Below are 22,623 nucleotides of genomic sequence, written 5' to 3'. Positions count from 1 at the left end.
CTAAGAGCCTGAAAGCTGTGTGGTGCGGCCCCCCCCCGTCCCCCCACCAAAAAAAAAAAAAGGTTAAGATGGTAAATTTTATGTTATGTGTATTTTCCCACAATTAAAAAAACAGTAATGAAGTCTAATGATACATACTATGACATGGATGGCCTTGAAAACGTTATGCTAAGGGAAAGAAGCCAGACACAAAAGACCACATATTGTATGGTTCCATTTATATGAAGTTCCAGAATAGGCAAATATATAGAGCTAAAAGTAGATTAGTGGTTTTCTCAGGCTGGGGGGTCTGAGGGAAATGGGCAGTGACTGCTAATAGGTACATGGTTTCTTTTCAGGGTGGTGAGATGTTCCTAAAGTGAATGTAGTAATGGTTGCACAACTCTGGTAATGTACTGAAAATCACTGAATTTTTGAATGGGTGAATTGTATGGTATGTAAATTATATCTCAATAAAGCTGTTAAAAAATTAAGGTAAGAAGAGTGAAAATGAATGAACTCCTTTTTAAAAATTATTATTGTTGGGTTCTGTGATCTAACAATATCTAGTTGATGACTGCTTTCCCTTAATGAACTGTAGGAACATAAGGCTGTGCTATGACAGAACAGGGGAGGAGTGCTATTCACGAACAGGAATACAGCTAACTCAATTGAAGAAGTGAGAAAAAATGTCTGCAGGCTTGAAAGAAAAAAAATAACCCAGCAGCAGATATTTTTAGAAGATACTTCAAAAAAAGTTGTAATAGGTCAAATACATTTCTAGAAAAACAAAGCAACTAAAAACCTTCAATACAAGGGGCTTGCAAAAGGTCTTTAAGGTTTTTCTCAAACTAAGTCCTGCATTGTTTAATCACTTTATAACCGCTTTTGATTTCTTGACAAGATAATTTGGAAGTCCAAATGTGCATTTCAACTTGCTTCTCCTCATTCTGTACTTGATCATGCTCTGGGATGTTAACATAGACAATACCTGCAAGGATGTTTAAGAGTAAAATAGACTGTACCATAAGAATGACATTAAAAAGGACAGCAGTCTGCCTTAAACAGGAAGGAAATCCTGTCACATGGTACAGCATGGAAGAACCTTGAAGATATTATGCTAAGTGAAGCAAGCCAGTCATAAAAAGATAAATACTATATGATTCCACTTATATGAGGATCCCAGAGTAGTCAAATTCAGAGACAGAAAGTAGAATGGTGGTTGCCAGGGGCTGGGGAAGGGGGATGGGGAGTTAGTGTTTAATGGGTATAGAGTTTCAGTTTGTTCTGGAGATCTATTGTGCAACAATGTGAATATTCTGAACAATACACTTAAAGATGGTTAAGATGGTAAATTTTAGGTTATGTATTTTTCACCATAATTTAAAAAGTTTAAAAAGGACAGTGTTGAGTTACAAGCCTTAATAAAAATTTCATTTTTATTGTATTAAGGTATGACTGACATGGAAAAAATTTTCAAATTTGATAAAGGAACTTGCTGGCTTGTGTTTATCTTTACTTTTTACTCCTGCTGGAGTATAATGAAAACAGATCACTTGGTTTAATTTTGTGATTATTTTTACTTCCTGGTTCCTGCCTGATTACGCAATGCTTTTGGTTACAAATAGAAAAACAGGAAAGTTTATGTGTTAGTCTATTATTTTTGCCTTTATTATGGCATTACATTAAAGAGGACTGGACTGAGAAATATTTCTACTTATATAAGTTTTTATACAGATTTATTTCTAAATAAATTGAAATTCTGGGGCCTTGGCCCCTAAGTAAGGCATCTTCCCTAAGGTCTATGAGCTGATGCTCATATTCTTATTTTAACTGGTTTTACAATACACTAGCTTCCTCTTTCAACAAACCTAAAAGGTCACAGACTCTATCTTGAGTAATACACAAAATATTTCATAGATTTTTTGATTTCATCACATTAACTCTAAAATGTAACCACTGCTTGGAACTGTGACAATTTGATACAAGATAAGCCAAAAAGGACAGATGTTCATTACAATCATGTACAATGGGTCACTCTGAGAACAGCTACTAACTATTCCATACTTATACTATGTGCGTTCCTGAGATACCGTCTCTGCTTTTAGACAATAATCATACATATGCATTTTTCATACATATGCATTTCTAAGTGTGTTAAAGGCATGACAACATTCATTTTCTTTTTTTTTTTTTAAATAAATTTATTTATTTATTTTGACTGCGTTGGGTCTTCGTGGCTGCGCTTGGGCTTTCTCTAGTTCTGGAGAGCGGGGTCTACTCAACGCTGCAGGGCGTGTGCTTCTCACTGTGGTGGCTTCTCCCATTGCAGAGCACGGGCTCTAGGCGTGAGGGCCTCAGCAGCTGTGGTGCACGGGCCTAGCCCCTCAGTGGCACGTGGGATCCTCCCGGACCAGGGATCGAACCTGGGTCCCCTGCATTGGCAGGCGGACTCTCAACTACTGTGCCACCAGGGAAGTCCCAACATTCATTTTCTATAAACTTTATCCTAAGCCTGATGAGTGTTCTAGTATTAGATTTATATAACATACTTTTGAATAGTGAGAATGAAGCAGTGGTTAAGATGTCAAAGTCTCCAGGACATACTAGTGATTATTTCTAATTACAGAGCTATATTATATTTACTTTATTCTCTATCTGGTTAATCAAGATGATACTTGGGCAGTTGCTACAGTAAGCCCTACCTGAATGGTGACTGTAAGTAGCTCGGTAAAAATAATGAGAAGACAATCAGTTTGGAGAGGGCTCCCAGTCTTACCTACCACCTTCATACATAACCTTATTTGATCCTTTCAACAATTCTTTGAAGTTGTCAGAGAAAGAAACTGAGGTCCAAAGCAATTAAGTGACTTACTCAAGGTCACACTCTATTACTTTCATTCATTCATTATTCATTTAACTAGTATTAACCGATCAAAGTTGCTTATGTGCAAGTAGGCACAGGAAATACAACTGTGAACAGAAGCCAATTCCTCATTCCATGCTCTTACAGTCCAAAAGGAGAATCAGATAAGGATATGTATGATTACCATACAGGACTTGTATCTTTAAATGGCTGACCCTATATGTTAAGCATTTTACTGTTCCCCAGGTGTCTACTACACTTTCTGAAAGTTCTTACCCTGGCTCACCAATCTCATCTCCTGTTTTATGTGTGTGTGTGAGAGAACAATGATTATATATACACACATAAACATATATGATACAATATTTATATATATAATATATTCCTTTATAGACATATATTTAAAGAAAATGTGTTTGTTCTTTAAGGTATCCTTAAAGGAATTCCTCTATCTTCCATATGCCATTAAGGGATTATAGAGCTCCTTCTCCTCCACTAAGAGACCTATTGGCTCCTAGGAAATCTCGTCCAGTTTGAGCCCTGGTAGTGACAGGACAGTGTCAAGGAAAGAATGCTAATGATTTTTCCACTAGCTGATCCCAAAAGCTTGGCAGAGGGGAGCTCAGTCCACTGAATGTTTATATAGCACCTTGATTAAAAGAGCTCAAAGCAGTAGTCTGAGTAGCTGTATTATAACCTCATTTTGTAAACTGCGTATTTTAAATATGAAAATAAATTCCTTTACCAATAAGCCTCATTATTTGTTAAAAATAATCATGAGATAAATTTCACAGAAAGAAGACTAGAAGTGAAATTGTAAATGGTGGTAATCCCTGGGTGGTGGGATTATAGGTTGTTTTAATTATCTTCTGTATTCAAATTTTCTACAATTAACATTATGGACTTCTCATTTAGAAAAAAAATTACTTAAAAAATTAAAGAAGAGGCCATAAAAACTCAACCTTACATAATTAAAAAAATACAGGTTAAAATAATTCTTTAAGTCTATCACATTGACAGAGATGTTATGAAGCTAATATACCTAGTATAGGTAAGGGGACAGTAAACTAGGCACTGTCATTCATGACTGATGGGATTACAAATTGCCACCAGTTTTTTGCAGGGTGATTTGGCAATATCTATTGATCTAAAATATCTATCTAAAATTTTAAATGCACATACTTCTGAATCCAACAATTCTACTTCTAAGATCTTTTTTCCTTGTAGATATACTTGCATAAGGGTGCAAAGATGTAAGCAGAAGGATGTTCAATAAGGAATTTGTTAATTAAACTGTTCTACACCTATATAGTGGAATATTCTGCAACTATTAAGAGTAGGAGAGGGGCTTCCCTGGTGGCGCAGAGGTTGAGAGTCTGCCTGCCGATGCAGGGGACACGGGTTCGTGCCCCGGTCCAGGAGGATCCCACATGCCACGGAGCGGCTGGGCCCGTGAGCCATGGCCGCTGAGCCTGCACGTCCGGAGCCTGTGCTCTGCAACGGGAGAGGCCACAACAGTGAGAGGCCTGCGTACCACAAAAAAAAAAAAAAAAAAGAGTAGGATAGCTCTATATGTACATATGATTATAATTTACTGTTTAGTGCAAAAAGCAAGTTTCAGAATAGTGAATATAACCCTTTCTGTATACAATTTTAAAAGGCTGTAAATACATATACGTGCCTGTGTATGCAATTAAAATGTCTGGAAGAATATTCTAAAACCTAACTGTGGACATACCTCTGAGAAGTGAGAAGACTGAGACAGGTGAGGGTTTATTTTTTTTAAACTACTATTCTTTGATATCTGAATTTTGTTACACTGATCTTGTATTTTTATCTTTAACAGCTTTATTGGGACATAATTCACGTAGCATACAATTCACCAATTTAAAGTGATTTAAATGTACGCACACATTCACTATTTTTTAGTATATTCACAGAGTTGTACAATCATCACCACGGTGTGTATTTTTTTTAATGAAAAATATTTTGAAAAATGCTCTAAAAGTAAACTTACTAGTGGCAAGAGAATGTGTGTCTGAGATACGAAAAAAGAAAGTTTTGAACAGTAAGGGAATGATACACATAAACAAGGAGGAAAAAAATGATGGAGAGGGTCAGAGACAAAAAAAAAATAAAGATGTTAAATTGAGTTTTAACTAGGAACATATTAGATCTGCCTTCATTAAATCAACACATCTGGATTCTGTACCAACAAGATCAAGGTAAGATATTTAGGCATGATAAGAAAAAGAAAACAGAGAAACCTTTGATTTGATTGTACTGCAAATATTTGGACCAGATTCTATATAAATCTGCAGATAGCTGGATATGAATTTAGTTTAGAAAAATATATTTACTTTGTAGTTGCTAGAAATCTCTCCTGTCTTAGGAAGTTGGCAGAGAGATACTACTTCTTAAGCAACGAACACTTACTGAACATCAACAATGCTCTGATTTGCTTAAGAATACCTGAGATGTCTGTAGCCTTATTATGATTTTAGGCAGCCTCTCTGCTAATGGATGGGGCTGTGTTCCTGTCTTGCTAGTTGTTTGGCATAGGGTGTCCAGCATTGTAGCTTGCTGGTTGTTGAGTGAAGCCGGGTCTTGGTGTTGAGATGGAGATCTCTGGGAGATTTTCACCGTTTGATATTACGTGGAGCTGGGAGGTCTCTTGTGGGAATAAAGACACAGACCTACTAGAGCGCGGACTTGAGGATATGGGGAGGGGGAAGGGTAAGCTGTGACAAAGTGAGAGAGTGGCATGGACATATATACACTACCAAACGTAAAACAGATAGCTAGTGGGAAGTAGCCACATAGCACAGGGAGATCAGCTAGGTGGTTTGTGACCACCTATAGGGGTGGGATAGGAAGGGTGGGAGGGAGACGCAAAAGGGAGGAGATATGGGGATATATGTATATGTATAACTGATTCACTTTGTTATAAAGCAGAAACTAACACACCATTGTAAAGCAATTATACTCCAATAAAGATGTTAAAAAAAAAAAAAAAAGAATACCTGAGAATAAGGAGAGCTGGGTAGAGAGAAAAGGGCTCCTGAAACATACCGACAAACTTAATAAGCACAAACCATGTAGGAATATTCTGACTCTTTGGCTCAAAGTTTTGTATATGTTTTTAGAAGAAGGATGAGAAAACATACATTTGAAAGATAATATTTTATGAAAACATTCAGCAAAACTCACATTTAATCTCTGTATTACTTAAAATTACCTTTTCTCTGAGACTTTTCCCTCATTAAAATCTTGCTTGAGCTCTACAGATCTTAGGAATACTTTGTAAAATATCACCTTATTTCCTTTTTTTGTATCTTTAAAAAGCACAGTTCAAAAGTTGTGCAGTTGGAGGAATCTCTGGCACCAGGAAAAGCAAACTTCACCGATCATCCTATAAAATCAATTAGCTTGGGTACTACGAGCTCTTATATACTTAATTAGGGCCCTGTGATGACTATAGCAATTGATCTGGTTCAACATCAATAAAATAATGGAAATAGGGGCTTCCCTGGTGGCGCAGTGGTTGAGAGTCCGCCTGCCGATGCAGGGGACGCGGGTTCGTGACCCGGTCTGGGAGGATCCCACGTGCCACGGAGCGGCTGGGCCCGTGAACCATGGCTGCTGAGCCTGCGCGTCCGGAGCCTGTGCTCCGCAACGGGAGAGCCCACAGCAGTGAAAGGCCCACGTACCGCAAAAAAAATAAATAAATAAAAATAAAAAAAAAAATAATGGAAATGTACACAGGATAGCCACACTCATGCAAAACCTGTTTTTATAAAGAAGTAAATATCAGATTAAAAATAAAAGTCACCACTTTTGAATTAGGAAACTGCAAAGTAATGCTGGTGCAAAAAAAAATTTTTCTTTTTTTAAGGCCATGCTGCGCAGTGGCTTGCAGGATCTTGCTTAAGTGGTAATAGTTGCAAAAATCACTCACCATGTGGCTAACAGCTGATATAATACTTGATTCAAAATCAAGCAACAAAGAATCCTCGAGAACAAGCTATCCTTTGAAGTATTATAATATGTTGTGTTTCCCTATTTCTACATGTGCATGTAAGCATGTGCATGTGTGTTAACACAACATTTTATTGGGAATTAATGAATTGTGCATGCTGGAGACTATTGCTAACAACATAATCATCTCTATAAATGCTCTGATTGACTGTAACATCTTAGGAAACCATATGAAAATAGAAAACGTTACTATCCCCAGTAATATGCCATGTAGGACAATGATCAGTTATTATTTGCTTAAAAGTAAAATTGCTTTATCAGAAAGGTTACCTAAGTCTTGTCCTGTGACTGTGACAACAAATTAAAAATGGAACTGCTTAAACCTCCAAAATATGCAAAACGGTAACTGAAAGAATATCGCTTTAATGACAGTTAAAACCATCCATCTCCATGGGCTAAATGTAGATACATTTGGAAGCTAACCTTGGCTTTCAGGCTTGAGGTTAGACTAGTAGGGCTTCTATTGTCATCTGGACAGGTGGCAATAACCTTAGACGGGGATGTCAGAGCCTCCAAAGTCTTCTTTTAGATCTTACATCAAGCTACAATGAACCCTGGCTTCTGAACAAATTCTGAATGCCAAAAAGCAAAGGTGAAGGGTTAACTGCTCATTATTTTTTATTTCTTTGATGCTAAAATATTTTAAAAAGCAAGGACAGCTCAATTTAGATTTATAAAAAGGCACTCTGATGAAAAGCAAATGTGTTCCTGTATTTTGAAGTAGATGGTTAGAAAGCTAATATAGAGCTTGTGGTCTAAATATATCATTCTTTTAGAGGCAGAACATATTGCTGGGGAAAAAAATCCTCTATCATAGGACTTATGGCATATAGTAACTAAAATGTTTTTTCCATTTGTTGAATTTTCAATGTTGGAGAATATTATTCACTAGACCCAGAGAGAAGTCCTAAATTGGAAAAGCAGCTGAGTCCAAGGTCATCTCTCTTGTTTCCAAATATATCTTGAAACAAATGCAAGAAGGGCACTTTGCTGAGTGTTATCTGGACATATATAGTTTCAATCAAATTCTTCAAGAAGTGTCAGAATAAAAGTTGAACATTTGTTTGACACTGCCAAGTCACTAGCAAGTGGGTCTCTTCAAGGGCTGAGGCTCTCCTCAGTGACTTGTCAATTATTACAACATAAAAGAGTTCTTTTTCCTAGTCTCAAGAAAAAGAAATCAAGCACTGTTAAACACCAGCTCTGAATTTTTTTCTCACATTTTTGGATATACAGGAAATCATATAAACTTATAAAAATGTCTCTCAACAAAAATATAACTTTAAAATATTTTGTGGGCTTCCCTGGTGGTGCAGTGGTTGACAGTCCGCCTGCCGATGCAGGGGACACAGGTTTGTGCCCCAGTCCGGGAAGATCCCACATGCCGCGGAGCGGCTAGGCCTGTGTGCCATGGCCACTGAGCCTGCGCGTCCGGAACCTGTGCTCTGCAACGGGAGAGGCCACAACAGTGAGAGGCCCGTGTACCACATAAAAAAAAAAAAATTTGTTTCTCACCTAAACTCCTTTGAATTAGCAAATCTTTTCCATATATCTGAAAATGTGACATGAAGCAAAAACGTGACTGTATACATGAGATGATAGAGTTGTAAACTGAATCAAAGAATAAAATGTTGAATCTCTGAGTTAGTGTAAAAAATATTCCTCCAAAGACAATGAAACAAATAACTGGCTTATTGCCTATACTGCTCTCCTTTGTCATAAAAACCAAATCAAACGTAGTCCATGATAGCAGTCTCTCTTGGAGATGATTAATTTGTGATTCTCTACAATGTATGAATCTCTCATTTCATCAAGGGTCCAAAAGGAAGCAGGGATATTAAGAACAATGCCAACAAGTGTACCAACTCATAACCTTCAGCAATTTGGTTTCCAACTCCTTTTCCAGCTTCAACTCTCTTACTCTCTCCAGCCTTGTCTGGCTTGTACCTCAGGGCATCCTTTTCTTGGGGCTTCCTCTTCCCCATGGAGCTCTTGTTCCCTCCCTAAGCCAAATTCTACCCATGCTTCCAGAATGGTTGAAACTTGTACTATCTCCTTCTCTAGCGTGCCTAGACTGCTCCAGCCCACAGTGTTTTTTTTTTTCCTTTGAATTCCCATAGGACTATTAACTCTCGATCCCATTCCAAAAAGTTAAATTGAAACTTTCAGAGACCCTAAACCCTAAAAAGAGTGTAAGGAAGTCTGAGTTCTGATTTTTCTAATGAAAACTTCTTTTTTTAAAAAAAAATTATTTATTTTAAAATTTTTGGCTGTGTTGGGTCTTCATTGCTTTTGCGGGCTTTTCTCTAGTTGTGGCGAGCGGGGGCTACTCTTCGTTGCGGTGTGTGCAGCCTTCTCATTGTGGTGGCTTCTCTTGTTGTGGAGCACGGGCTCTAGGCACGCGGGCTTCAGTAGTTGTGGCACGTGGGCTCAGTAGTTGTGGCTCGCGGGCTCTAGAGCGCAGGCTCAGTAGTTGTGGCACACAGGCTTAGTTGCTCTGTGGCATGTGGGATCTTCCCGGACCAGGGCTCGAACCCGTGTCCCCTGCATTGGCAGGCAGATTCTTAACCACTGTGCCACCAGGGAAGCCCTGAAAACTTCTTTGATTTCTGAAATATCAGATATCAGAGTACATCTGTTTGCCTACTGGATAATCCAGTGCTATAAACTCCTTCGATTACTGGTTCCTATCCAAATTTTACTCATCTTTCCAGGCCCAGATCGTTCCTCCCTCTTAGATGAAGCCTCCTGGACTCCCCTTTGACCTTTTAGTCTTCCCTAGATCTCCGTTTTGACTGAACTTTGATAGCACACAAAATTTAGCACTTGGTTATTAGGCTTCGATATATTTGCTGTTGTTTAATGTATTGTTGTTACTCCTGTTAATGATAGGGGCCATGTCTTATACTTTTACTGTACCTTTTCAAAGAATCCAGCTGAATGTGCAGCATATCACATTACAGAGCACAAGAGCTTAGCACATAATAGGAACTCCTTACCCTGGCCCCATGCAACTGGGTAACTTACTGAGCCATTCTAGACTTGTCATTTCCTGAAAATGCCATGTCCTTAAAAGCCTTTATGTCTTCCACTTTTCTTATACCTATCAAAATCGTAACTTATTCTTACAAATCTAGCTCAAGTCCCACCTCTTCCATTAATCTGTCCTCAAACCCCGTTAGAATTAATTGCTTCTTCCTCTGAGCTCCTTGTTCTATAGATAAAAAAAAACTTTTCTTTTTGCTGCCTAATATTAGAGTTTTCTAGACTGTAAGCTCTTTGAGAGCAAAAACCAGGTCGTGTTCATTTTCTATTTTAGCACTTAGCACAGTGTCAGGCACACAGAAGATACTCAGTAAATATTTGCATATAAGTAAATAAGTGAACTTACAAATTCATTCTCCAATTAATCAAGTAATATCTTGCTAATTTCTTTGGTTTGGCCTTGGCATTTTCATAGATGAAGGCAAGAAATGTCCATAAAACTATTCAGTGGATTCTGGATTTGACCAAATTAAATAAATTTTGTGGTTTTGCTTAATATTTTATTGTATTTCGATCTTTAAGTTTCATTGCAGCACTGCTCATAAAGTAAAAAACTGGAATCAATCTAAATGTCCAGCAACAGGAGACACAAGATTTTAAGACTTTCACAGAGAAAGTTTTAAATTATAACCTATAAAGCTTCTATTTGCTCTGTATCTAAAACTATTGCTTCTTTTACGTATTTACTTGACAATCATTTTTACTATAATTCCCTCATCTGGTTGGTAGAGCTTATTTTTAACCATTTAGTAAATTAGTAAACTTTGTTCCTCAGGTACAGTAAGCAAATACATTTTTAAGAAAGCATTATAAGAAGCAATAAAAATAGGGACTTCCCTGGTGATCCAGTGGTTAAGAATCCACCTTCCAATGCAGGGAACGCAGGTTCGATCCCTGGTTGGGGACTAAGATCCCACATGCAGAGCGGCAACTAAGCCCTTGTGCCACAACTACTGAGCCCGTGTGCTCTGGAGCCCTTGCACCACAACTAGAAAGAAGCCCGCGCACCACAACAAAAGATCCTGCATGCCACAACTAAGACCTGATGCAGCCAAAAAAAAAATAATAAAAAATAAATATTAAAAAAAAGAAGCAATAAAAATAATTTCACACATATTATAGTTTATAAATGGACATTAACCTTTATGGATATATATATAATCAGTATACTCATGGGTCACACTGCAGGACAACACAGTAGTTAAGAGCACAGGTCTTAGACTCTGGCTCTGCCACAGTTATTAGCTGTGTAATACTGTGAAAGCCTTTCTGTGCCTCAGTTTCATCATCTATAAAATGAGAATAATAGTATCTCATAGGATTATTTTGAGATTTACATTGATTCATACACATAAAGCACTTAGGACAGTGTCCGGTACACACCAAGTGCTTAATAATGGGTTAGCTGCTAGCATCATCATCATCATGATTATGATTATTATGATTACAGAGCTTTAGATTACAGGGAAAAAAATTTGTTCAATCTCGCTTTGCCTAACTGCTGTTGAAAAAAATTTCTCTTCCTCTGTAAGTCTGCTTCGCTTCTAGAACCAATAAACCAATCAGGCTGTGCTCTTTAACAATGGAACAGGCTCCCTCGTGAGGAGTGAGCTGCATTGCGGTTACTCTACCCAGGCTGGAAAGTGATTTGCTACAAGCGTTAACGTCCTGATTTCTGCACTGTAGAGAGGCTGAAAGAGGTCCCTCAAAGGTCCCAATCTAATAAATGACTACATGACTCATTCTGAGGTTCCTTTCAAGCTCCAAAACTCTATGCCTATTTACCAGCTTCTCACATGCAGTGTTAAGCAGCAGTCTTGCCAGGAACCTGCCATTAACACTCTGAACTGAGGCAGAAACAAATACTTTCACTGAAAAGCAGAAATCTTTAATTTCCTTCTGTGTTCTGAACAGTGAATTTTGTGTTCTGAAACCAAATTTGGTGACTCAAGTCTCTTAGCAATTCTAGAAAGGAAATTGTGAAATTATCGGTGTTTGCTGAGAAAGTACTTACAGTTTGCCAAAAGAGGGAGCATGGGAGCAGAAAGCATGTTTGTCTAAGTCTTTAAAAAAAATACTTGTTTGGATTCTGTGCTTTAGTTTTTGACTTCTTTTGCAAGGATGGGATAAGACTAAATGACAGTTACAGACAATATTCTCTTTTTAAGATTGTCTTCAGACAGAAGGGTCAAAGACTGATACACATAACTTTAAACGATCCCTCTCCATCCTCCCCAGACAAAAGTCACCTCATGCCTGGCTGCCACACATCAAATAGCTCTAATTAAACTGCTCTCATTAAAAGGAAAGGGAGGAGGAGCTCAGGCTAGCAGCTTCTCCTGAGTAGGGAAACAATTACATATTTAATAAAAGTACAACTTTATTTCTCTCCTGGCTGCCATGGATTGTTTAAAAAAGGATTCATTGTATATATAAGCTAGATCTCACCTTTACCACAACAATGGAGAAGTTATTGATATAACCAAGTTTAAGGAAAGTTAATCATCAGGGTGGTGCTAACTTACTCACTCCCTAGGGCTAAACACTCCTTCGTGCCAAGCAAGAGGAATGATATAAGCGCCTAGAACCCTTTGTAGAAACAAGTCTTTGATTCACACTTATTATTAGTCACTAATGTTGGGTGAATGAATGCCTGTGTAAGACAAGGAGGTTTCTATAAGACTAAGATGCACATCTCCATAAGAAGTCATTTTTCAATACAAATTTGATTTTTGCCTTTGTAAAGGCAGCTTTAGCGAGTTACCCATTTGTGCATATTTTCAAATACAATTCAGAAGAATTCTGCAAATTTATATATTTTTAGTTTGAGCAACAGATTCAGTCTCTTCCTTTACTCAAATTACCAAAAAGTTCTCTGTATTACGTTAGCCTAAAAACTTAAGAAACACACTTGGAAAATTCACAGAGCTTAAAATTTTCCCCCCAAATTATACATGTTATATAAACTAATTATTTGATAGTTTAATGAAATGGCTTCTTTTATTACTGCTCTCTGCTGCATTAAAGCAAAATGATAGAAAATATTAATCTAAAGAAGAAAGTTAAATGTTCTACAATTTCCTGAGATCTGGTTTAATTTCCATATGCCTTCGAACAATGTTCTAAGGCAATTCTGCTACACCTTCTGGACCGGGAAAATACATGATCTTGGATTCCGTTATTAATAGATTTATAACAGAAAAGACATTATCCTATTATAAGATTCTTCTTAAAGGACAACCTTTAAAGTTGGATTATTTCATTAACTAATACAGGAAGCAAGATAAGCACTGGCCTTTTGAAATTTACAGTTTAAATAGTCAGTCCCATGCAACAGCTGGCAATACTGGGTCCTAGGAGGAGAAGATCTGTGAACGCAGAAGCAGATTTCACAGGCTGCATTTTTTTCCTTTATTTGGGCCATCATGTGGAAGCCGGATTATTTTCCAAAACGATTAAGTACTCTCATCAATTAGCCAGCTAGAGTATCAATCCTGAAGGAAAAATGTAATAAATTCTTCTTCTGTAAGTGCCAGCTGTCAAAAACTGTCAGAGTTAGTCAAAGCTTTTTAATGTTCCAATCAAATCGTAAAATGAGTGGAAAGTCACTGTATAAAACCCATTAAGCTGTGTTACTAAATGTCCAATGTTACATAAAAACTATAAATAACTTTGTACTTTTAGGGCTTTTTTTTTTTTTCAATTTGCTTTTCTTAAAATAATAATGATGTTCGGCTTCAGTTAATAAAGTAATTTTGGAGCTGCTTTAGAGTTTAATCCACATACTCTTTCTGTGTGGAATAAAGAAGGCAAGCAATAATCAAATCAGAATTGTAAGCATTCCTTGGAGTATCTGTCGCTAACAATTTTAAAAATTAAGAGAAGAGCATCAAAGACAGTGAAGGCTGAAAAAACTAATCATTAGGCTTAATAATCTTACAAATTGACATAACTTTGGGGAACAAAATGCTGTTTCTGGGAAGCGCATCTAGTCTTTTTCAAATACTTGCAAAGGAATTCATACTCTGGTTAAAGGAATATCACTTACTACTGGCTTACAAATAACAAGGCAGTAGCCAACACTGAACAAATACATTTACCTCGTGTTCAAAAACAGATTATTGAGTTAATAAGGGTTTGCTTCCACACAGTGAACACAGCCTTTCCTCTTTTAGTACATGGTTGATCTAATAGTTGATCTACGGGCACAAATGAGAATGCTGGTAACGGATATTTGACAAAATAAGTAGCTAAAGTAAGCTGAGGACCAGATTCAAACCACTTAATAACATTGAAATGCTTCTTTTTTTCTTAAGATATGTTAAAAGAACTTTGGGGCTTCCCTGGTGGCTCAGTGGTTGAGAGTCCACCTGCCGATGAAGGGGACACAGGTTCGTGCCCCGGCCCAGGAAGATCCCACATGCCGCGGAGTGGCTGGGCCCGTGAGCCATAGCCGCTGAGCCCGTGTGTCCGGACGCTGTGCTAAAGAACTTTGTTTCTATACTTTCCTGGTAAGTTCTTCCATACTCTGATGGATCCCATCTATTCCAGTAATAGGTCCTAGAATTACGAATAATTTCCATGCTAATAAGATTCTCTGATTACCAAGAAAGACACTTTCTAACAAAAATCAAGAGTAGAACACATGTGGGAACAAATACACCCAAAGCCATTAATCCAGTTTGTATATTTTGCACAGGGTAGAAACAACTTTCTTCATTAAAATGTTCTTGTTTTGTTTTCTCCAGGATAGCTAAAAAGAAAGAGCCCAAGATGGACATGCTAACAATTTGAAATTTGAGTTTTCAAATCTAAAAGAAATTTTGAAAAGTAAATTGAAACTGAAATGAAGTAAAGGGTGGCATATGAATTTAGTATCTTTCTGTAAGGAAAAACCAAAGAAATCTTCAAATACCTTGTCCAGATGAAGCAGAGACTTGAGGCACTTCGACAATTTCTTATATTTAAAATAATAGTCCCCCAAACCTAAATACTATATTAGACTTTTGGTGAAAATAAGTAATAATCCTTAAATTTAACACAGTACTATAACATGAATACTTACTTAAAAAAGAATAAAAGTTTACACTATATAAATTTTAAGTAAATAGCCATGATATGTGCACCAAGTTTTATTTGTCTTTAAACAATACAAATAGAACAAATATGTTATTCAAAATAATAAATCTTCTTGAATTTTACATAAGAAAAAGAAACTGAAGTGAAACTGTAGGAATTGCTGAACTTCAGATCAATGTTTCTTCAAAACAAGAGATATTAATTCCTAAAAGATTCCTCTAAAGTTAAAAAAAGATTAAGAAAAACATTAAGCCACTGGGTTATTATGTTAAAAAAAACGTACATGTTTCTTAATGGACATATGTTTACATTTACAGATAGTAAACTCAGTCTCCTGTCTCATAAAACACAGAAGACACCACTATGTCTAAACTAAGCAAAAAAATAAAAGACTCTTTTCCATATTAAAAACCTTCTAAAACCTAAATCTACCTTAACATTATTTTCCAAGAAAACTTAATAGGGAATGGCTAATCTGAAAGCAAAATGTACAAATCACTTTCAAGAAAGGGAATACACCATGGGATTATGCTTATAGCTAGCAGTATCAGCTAAAACCCCAAACAATGACACATGAACTCAGAGTATCAGCCGGTCCTCTCCTCCCTCCTGAATTACCTGACCAATGGAAGTTTGGCTTTGTTGTTTCAGAAAGCACTGTTTCTTACATTCCATCAATTGTTCAAAATCACGCCACATTTTCACTTGTTTCATATTTGGACCATGACTTTCTCGTACAGCTTTTTGTTTTTCCCGGAGTTTCTATTGTTAAAAAAAGAATCAAGATTAATTAAATCTCATATAGGGATTTACTTCTATTGTTCTAATCAGAAGACTATGGTATGCTTTGTACATCTGATGAATAATAGCTAAGCCAGGTTCTCCTATGATAAATGAAAACGAAGATGATAAAAGTTAACTAAATTTATGATAGATCTAGGACAACCTGAATTTAAAAAGAACAGAAAAATGTAAAAGAAAGGAAGGGGGAAAAAATAAAGGGAATCTGGAAAGTGGAGCAGTAACATGGTATATAAAAATATGCAGATTTTGGAAGTCAGAAGACTTGAGTTCCAACTCTGGCTCTGTCACTAGCTGTAAGGAAGACAATTTCTCTGGACTGCAGTTTTCTCAATTGTTAATTAAGGCTAATAATAGGGGTAATTATAAAAGTATCTGCTTTATAAGATTATTTTTTCCACATGACAACAGATATGGAAAAAATTATAAACTACCATATGTTACACATATTATTATTATTAAATACTGTATTATTTCCTGAATCAGTATGCTCTAAGGGTATGCTCTATACCTAAATAAATCAAATTGTATGTAAATATTCCTCAGGGAGAAGGTCTAGTGATATTCTAAAAAGGCCCAAATCCTTATCAGAATTGTTTTTGTTACTACTAGCCTATATAGTTCCACCTGCCAAAATTGTTCTACTTACTGACTCTAAAATTATAAATAGGAATAAGAACATTTTCAATACATTGCAAAACTATACTTTGGTTCTGTATTATGGCAAATTGAGGAGAGTGACAAAGAAAGGGAGGCACAAAGTCAGAGACAATGAGAGGAAAGAAAAGAAGGAAGGAAAGAAGAGAAAAACAGAGATGATAGTACACACATAAGGAAACAGTGCGACAGAAATACATACACTGACACACAGTGTGAGAAATCACCAAGAAGGGCAGAAAAACAAGCAAAGACACAGAAACAGATTACACAGGAACATCTCCATCTTTTCCTCTTTTAGTATACGCGGTTGATTTAACAGGTGACCTAAGCACATAAGTGAAAAGGCTGGTCATTGGTACTTGCCCAAATAAGAGGCTTAACTAAACTGAGGCCAGGTTCGAAATGCTTACTAAAGACTGCCCTCTCCACCTATGGTTAATGAAAAGCAAAGTTAATAGCAACAGGAAACAAAACAGAATTAAGAAAATATAATTTAAACATAACCAGCAATTTTTTGGCACAATGCCTGGCATGCAAATACATCTATTTAAGTCTATGTTGCAAATAAAGTATCTTACAACAAATATTTTTATCCTCATAAACTAAAACAAAAGTAGTAAGTCAGATCAAGAGTACTGAGCATGATTTTAAGATTAAGGTACTACTTAACTGTAACTTTTCTTATATTATTGGAATAATTTCCTTGTCAAAATCCTAACAACCTATAAAAAGTAAGGTAGATAGCTAGTGGGAAGCAGCCGCATGGCACAGGGATATCAGCTCGGTGCTTTGTGACGGCCTGGAGGGGTGGGATAGGGAGGGTGGGAGGGAGGGAGACACAAGAGGGAAGAGATATGGGAACATATGTATATGTATAACTGATTCACTTTGTTATAAAGCAGAAACTAACACACCATTGTAAAGCAATTATACCCCAATAAAGATGTTAAAAAAATAAAATAAACAAAAATAAACTTTAAAACTATAAAAAAAAAGTTATTTAAAGAACCAAAGACAGGAGGTAGGGACTGTCTGTATCAGAAATATTATATTACTGTCACTTATTACAGATTTATTTTGTGGATAGTTGCAATGTACAAAAAATACTTGTCACAGATTTCATTGTTCTTAAAAGGAAGAGGTGGTACAGGGGGAGGAAAGTTACAACTTTCAGTACAATATTCCATCTTGGTAAGGCAAATTCTAGTATATGATAGTGTGAATTGTAGCACTATAGCTTGGTCTAATTTCAGAAACTCAGTTGGCATGAGGAGGTCTGTGGATGTCCAGTCTTTGCTGGTTTGGAAGGCATATGCTATTGTCAGTTTCAAAGCCTAGGTATGGGGGCTTCCCTGGTGGCGCAGTGGTTGAGAGTCCGCCTGCCGATGCAGGGCACGCGGGTTCGTGCCCCGGTCTGGGAGGATCCCACATGCCGCGCAGCGGCTGGGCCCGTGAGCCATGGCCGCTGGGCCTGCGTGTCCGGAGTCTGTGCTCTGCAGTGGGAGAGGCCACAGCAGTGAGAGGCCCGCATACAGCAAAAAAAAAAGCCTCGGTATGTTCTTGTTTGTCTTGAAAATTTAGATCCACTCTAGGAGTGAGAGGATCAAGAAGCTTTGTTTCTTAAATGATACAGCCTGACAATCGGGGCATGAACTAATCAGTGGCTCATTTTGCTGGAACATGCTTGACGTCAGACTGCTGCTACTGCTTTCCCCCAAAATCCTGCAGTAAAACACTACACTGGAAGGGGAAAGAATAATCTTTAATCATATTTAGCAATTAAGTTTGGGTCTTTGAAAGGATTCAAAGTTTGACAAATATTTCTCTACACATAGCATCCATCCAGATACTTTTCAAAACAAATGAAATAGAGGAATATTTTCATATAAAAAATTATATTATTTATGAAATACCTGGATGAAAGTCAATTATTGACAATCATACTAAATCCTAAAGCCCCCAAAACCTCTAGTTAAAATACTGTACAAATGAATGTACAACTTGATTCAAATACATACATTCGAACATGAAAATTATTTTTTCCTTTTGAGTATGGTATGTCATTTCATAAATGCAATAAGGTGTACAGAACTCAATTTCTCTGATGAAATGGAAGAATCAGCTTTAATGTTTCTTTTTATTTTTTACTTAGATTAATATGATGGACATCTATTCACAATTCATACAAAAAGAACAGATGAACACTTTTTATAGATATGGCTGATTCCAGGTTGGGGACAGGAAACGTAGAGAATGAGCCTTTTGTCTGGAACATTTTGTCATTCCAGAAAATAAAAAAGCCATCAAAACCTAGTAGGATTATTTCAAAAGCATTCAGGAGCTGACTTCAAGAGGCTTCCACTGGCCAAACATGGGGCAATTTGAGCATGGATAGGAATAATAATTGCAATGGATTGAAACATATAAAACATGTTAAATCTGGGAGTTATAAACATACTTTTAAAGGATGATAAAAAATAAACTCATCATTTTGAAAACCAGTAATAAATCAAGCAGTTATTCTGCCTTTCCTATATGACCTGTACTTTAGAGTAACCAGAGTTGGTAAGTTGCTCTTAACAGAATTATTCCAGCCAATAAATGAAGAAGTAACAACATAATTAGAATATGACTGTTTTGCAACCTCTAATGAATTAATGGACTGAGGAAGTGATTTTCATTGGCTGCCTACATTACAAAAAGAGAGCTTCCCAAATATTGAATCGTATTTAATCAAGTCTCTAAACCCAACTGCCAATTCACAGGACATACTGGGGACAGAAGAACATGCTAACTGACACTACAGGGAGGCCATCAACAAAGCTCAGAATGCTGGAAAATGACAAATGATCAGTTTTTTTTCTTCCAACAAGTAAATTGTAAAGAAAAAAGATGGACTAGTAACCTAGAGAAAAAGGGACTTAAGAAATATATCAAATAATAGCAATGTATGAACTCTTATTAGGATCCTGATCTGAACAAATAAACCATTAAGAAATTCTGAGACAATTGGTGAAGTTTGAACACTGACTGGGTATTGGGTATTATGCAATTATTGTTAAATTATTTTTGGCATGATAATAGTATTGCAGTTATGTTAAAAAAAAGTCTTTATGATACATACTGAAATATGACCAGATAAAACAATTAAGTCTCTGAGATTTGCCTAAAAATGGGCAAATCTGGGAGTGGGACTATAGATAAAACAAGACTGGTCACAAATTTAATTACTGAAGTTGAGTGATGGTTACATGTGAGTTCTTTACATTATTTCCTCAATTTTTTATTTAGGCTTGAAATTTTCCATAATAAAAACTTTTAATTTTTTTAGTTCTTTTTAACGTTTTTTTCAAAAAGACTTTTAAAAAGTCTACTTAGCAATTACTTCATTGCTTTCTACACTATTTGTTTTTCTGAAGTTCATCGTTAGAATATTACTTACAGGTTTATGGGAGCTAATTCAGCTTTTATGTAAAAGCAGATATATGTAAATATGTTTTTAATAATGACTCAAATGAAAAAAATGAAAGTAAGAATGAATAATTTTACTATCACCAATTTATTGAGTCAGACTAATAGCTAAACTGTACAATGCATTAAGACTGAAACAAAGCCATATTTTTCATTTGTACTTTCAGGATGGACAAGCCTATATATATATATATAAAATCATTCCCAGGCTGCAGCCTCAAGAATATTTGAACGTTGAAATTAGACACCCATATATAATCAGTATTTTAAATGAAAAACTACAGCCAGCAATTTCTAACTCTGATGCTACAAACTTGACACTCCTATTAGAAAAACTAATAAGGAACTTCAATTTTCAATAGTGAAACTAAGTAAAGAACAGATAAAATGGCATATAGTGAAGCATGGTTAGCATTCACTATGCAACATGGATTTAAAATCATTGAAGATTAGAATCAATTAGAAAAATCAATTAGTCATTTAAGTCCTGATGTTCAAGGCCCCACCACCTCTTCTACTAGGAGTGGCTCAGAGAACTGAGAAAACAAGACTCAATCACATGCTCCTATTTTTAGTAGCCCTCATATAAGACTGGCAGGTAGGGAGTGAGTATCTTAAGTAAAGTTTTTCGATTATTTGTATTAATTGAATCAATGTTTGCAAAGGACTTAAACTAGCCCCTGGCTCATAGTAAGAGCTTTGTGTTTATTAAATAAAAGAAATGAATAAGTTTATACTTATCTCATAAGTATAATCCCAGTATTCCCAGATACCTGGGAATAATCTGAAACTTGTAGTTCATTAAACATGGCATTTTGTTTGTTACGCATGAACTCTTTGTTATTTAAAACTGGATTTCCCCCCTCCTCCCAAATTCATGTGCCTTCACTTTTATAAAACTAAATTACTAAGGAAGAGTCTTCATCTTGGAGTAAGAAAGTTCCAATTTCCTCTATAACCTTAAAAAAATGACAATGGCATAACCATGTACTGAAAGCCTGAATAGACACATTAAAAAAAAAAAAAATTCTTGGGACTCCCCTGGTGGTGCAGTGGTTAAGAACCCCCCTGCCAATGCAGGGGACACAAGTTTGATCCCTGGTCTGGGGAGATCCCACATGCCACGGAGCAACTAAGCCCGTGCGCCACACCTACTGAGCCTGTGCTCTAGAGCCCATGTACCACAACTACTGAGCCCATGTGCTGCAACTACTGAAGCCTGTGTGCCTAGAGCCCGTGCTCTAGAGAAGCCACAGCAATGAGAAGCCTGTGCCCCTGCTCGCCCCTGCTCTAGAGAAGCCACAGCAATGAGAAGCCCGTGCCCCTGCTCGCTGCAACTAGAGAAAGCCTGCGTGTAGCAACGAAGACCCAACGCAGCCAAAAAAAAAAATGCATTCTTACCTTTCCAAGATTTTCCTGTTCAGCAATATTTTTGGTATACTGTTCCCTGGGGAGTAAACATAATGATTTAGTTTACATTTACTTCAATCGATTTGATCATACAACTGAATTATAAGTTAACATATCTATCTAAATATCTTAGACAATACAGTTTATAGAGTACTAGAGTCAGAATGAAACTCATTATCAAACACTCCCTTTTCCAATCTTTAGTCAGTTCATCTAATAAACAGTAATATAAGGAAAAAACCAAGGCAAAATATCATGTAAGAAGTTAAGTACCATTTCCAGTTAATCTACACTTAAATCAATGGTAATCCATTTGCTTAAATTACACTTTTTTTTAAAAGAGGTTTGCAGAAGAGAGAAAGGATACATATTTTTAAAAAACATTAAATAGCATCTAACCCAGCAATCCAACTTCTAGGAAGTCATCCTACAGAAAAACTCTCATAAGTTAATAAAGATGAAAGCAAAGACTATTACTTCACCATTGCTTATAGTAGTGAAAATCTGCAACCAACTAAATGTTGATAGATGGGGAAATGTTTAAATAAATTATGGTACATCCGTTCAAAGGACTAATACAGAGTTGTAAAAAAAGAATGAGGTAGATCTATAAATACTAAAGTGGAAAAATTCTAGATAAATTATTAAGAAAAAAACTGTATATGTAGCTTAATTTTATGTATGTATACACACATATATAGACATATTAGCAAAAGCATGGGAAAAGAATATGGGATAATATACAACAAAATATTAACAGTAGACATTTATGAGGTATGGCAGTGTGGACAACATTCAATTTTTGTGTGCTATACTTGATAATGGTTACTTTTTGTTTTTATAAGTATTTCTTTTGTAAGCTAAAAAAGTTACAAATTTTTAATGTAAAAATAGAAATACAAATAACATCATATTGTATTTTTAAACAAAGGTATCATTATATTTTAATATTATATAAGATAAAAAGTGAGATTTGAAGTGTTAAGGACAAAGATTGAAGGATGAGGACACAGGAACCAAGGACAAAGGAACCAGTGACAAGAAGATAAGAGACTTTAGACCTCAAATTTGTATGGAAAAAGACTATATTTCTGTGTAAAGCTACACAGTAGTACTTAAGAAGAAATTAAACAACACAAAATTGGGAATCTAAGAAATCATAAACCACAAACTCTAGCAGCTTAAGTGAAGAAAGATTTGCATTTATGTCAAAAGGGAGGTAAACATGATTAGAACAGAGAGAATGGCAATCAAAAGTACCTGAAGCCCTTACA

At 36.2% G+C, this 22,623-nt stretch overlaps 1 protein-coding gene across 1 annotated transcript in view; it reads right to left on the bottom strand.

Annotated features, from left to right (window-relative positions):
- Positions 1-15,021: 15,021 nt before the first annotated feature.
- Positions 15,022-22,623, bottom strand: part of IFT81 (intraflagellar transport 81) — an 84,847-nt gene continuing 77,245 nt past the window's right edge. Inside the window, exons 18-19 of the mRNA XM_007448720.1 lie at positions 21,341-21,386; positions 15,022-15,769 (exon numbers count right to left, since the gene is read on the bottom strand). Coding sequence (XP_007448782.1) covers positions 15,587-15,769; positions 21,341-21,386 — 229 coding nt within the window. The 3' untranslated portion in view covers positions 15,022-15,586. The remainder of the gene's footprint in view (positions 15,770-21,340; positions 21,387-22,623) is intronic.

The sequence above is a fragment of the Lipotes vexillifer genome, unplaced genomic scaffold, assembly GCF_000442215.2.
Source record: "Lipotes vexillifer unplaced genomic scaffold, Lipotes_vexillifer_v1.1 scaffold21, whole genome shotgun sequence".
Taxonomy (NCBI): Eukaryota; Metazoa; Chordata; class Mammalia; order Artiodactyla; family Lipotidae; genus Lipotes; species Lipotes vexillifer.
Note: the sequence above shows the minus strand (reverse complement) of the source record. Positions and strands in the feature narration are given on the sequence as shown.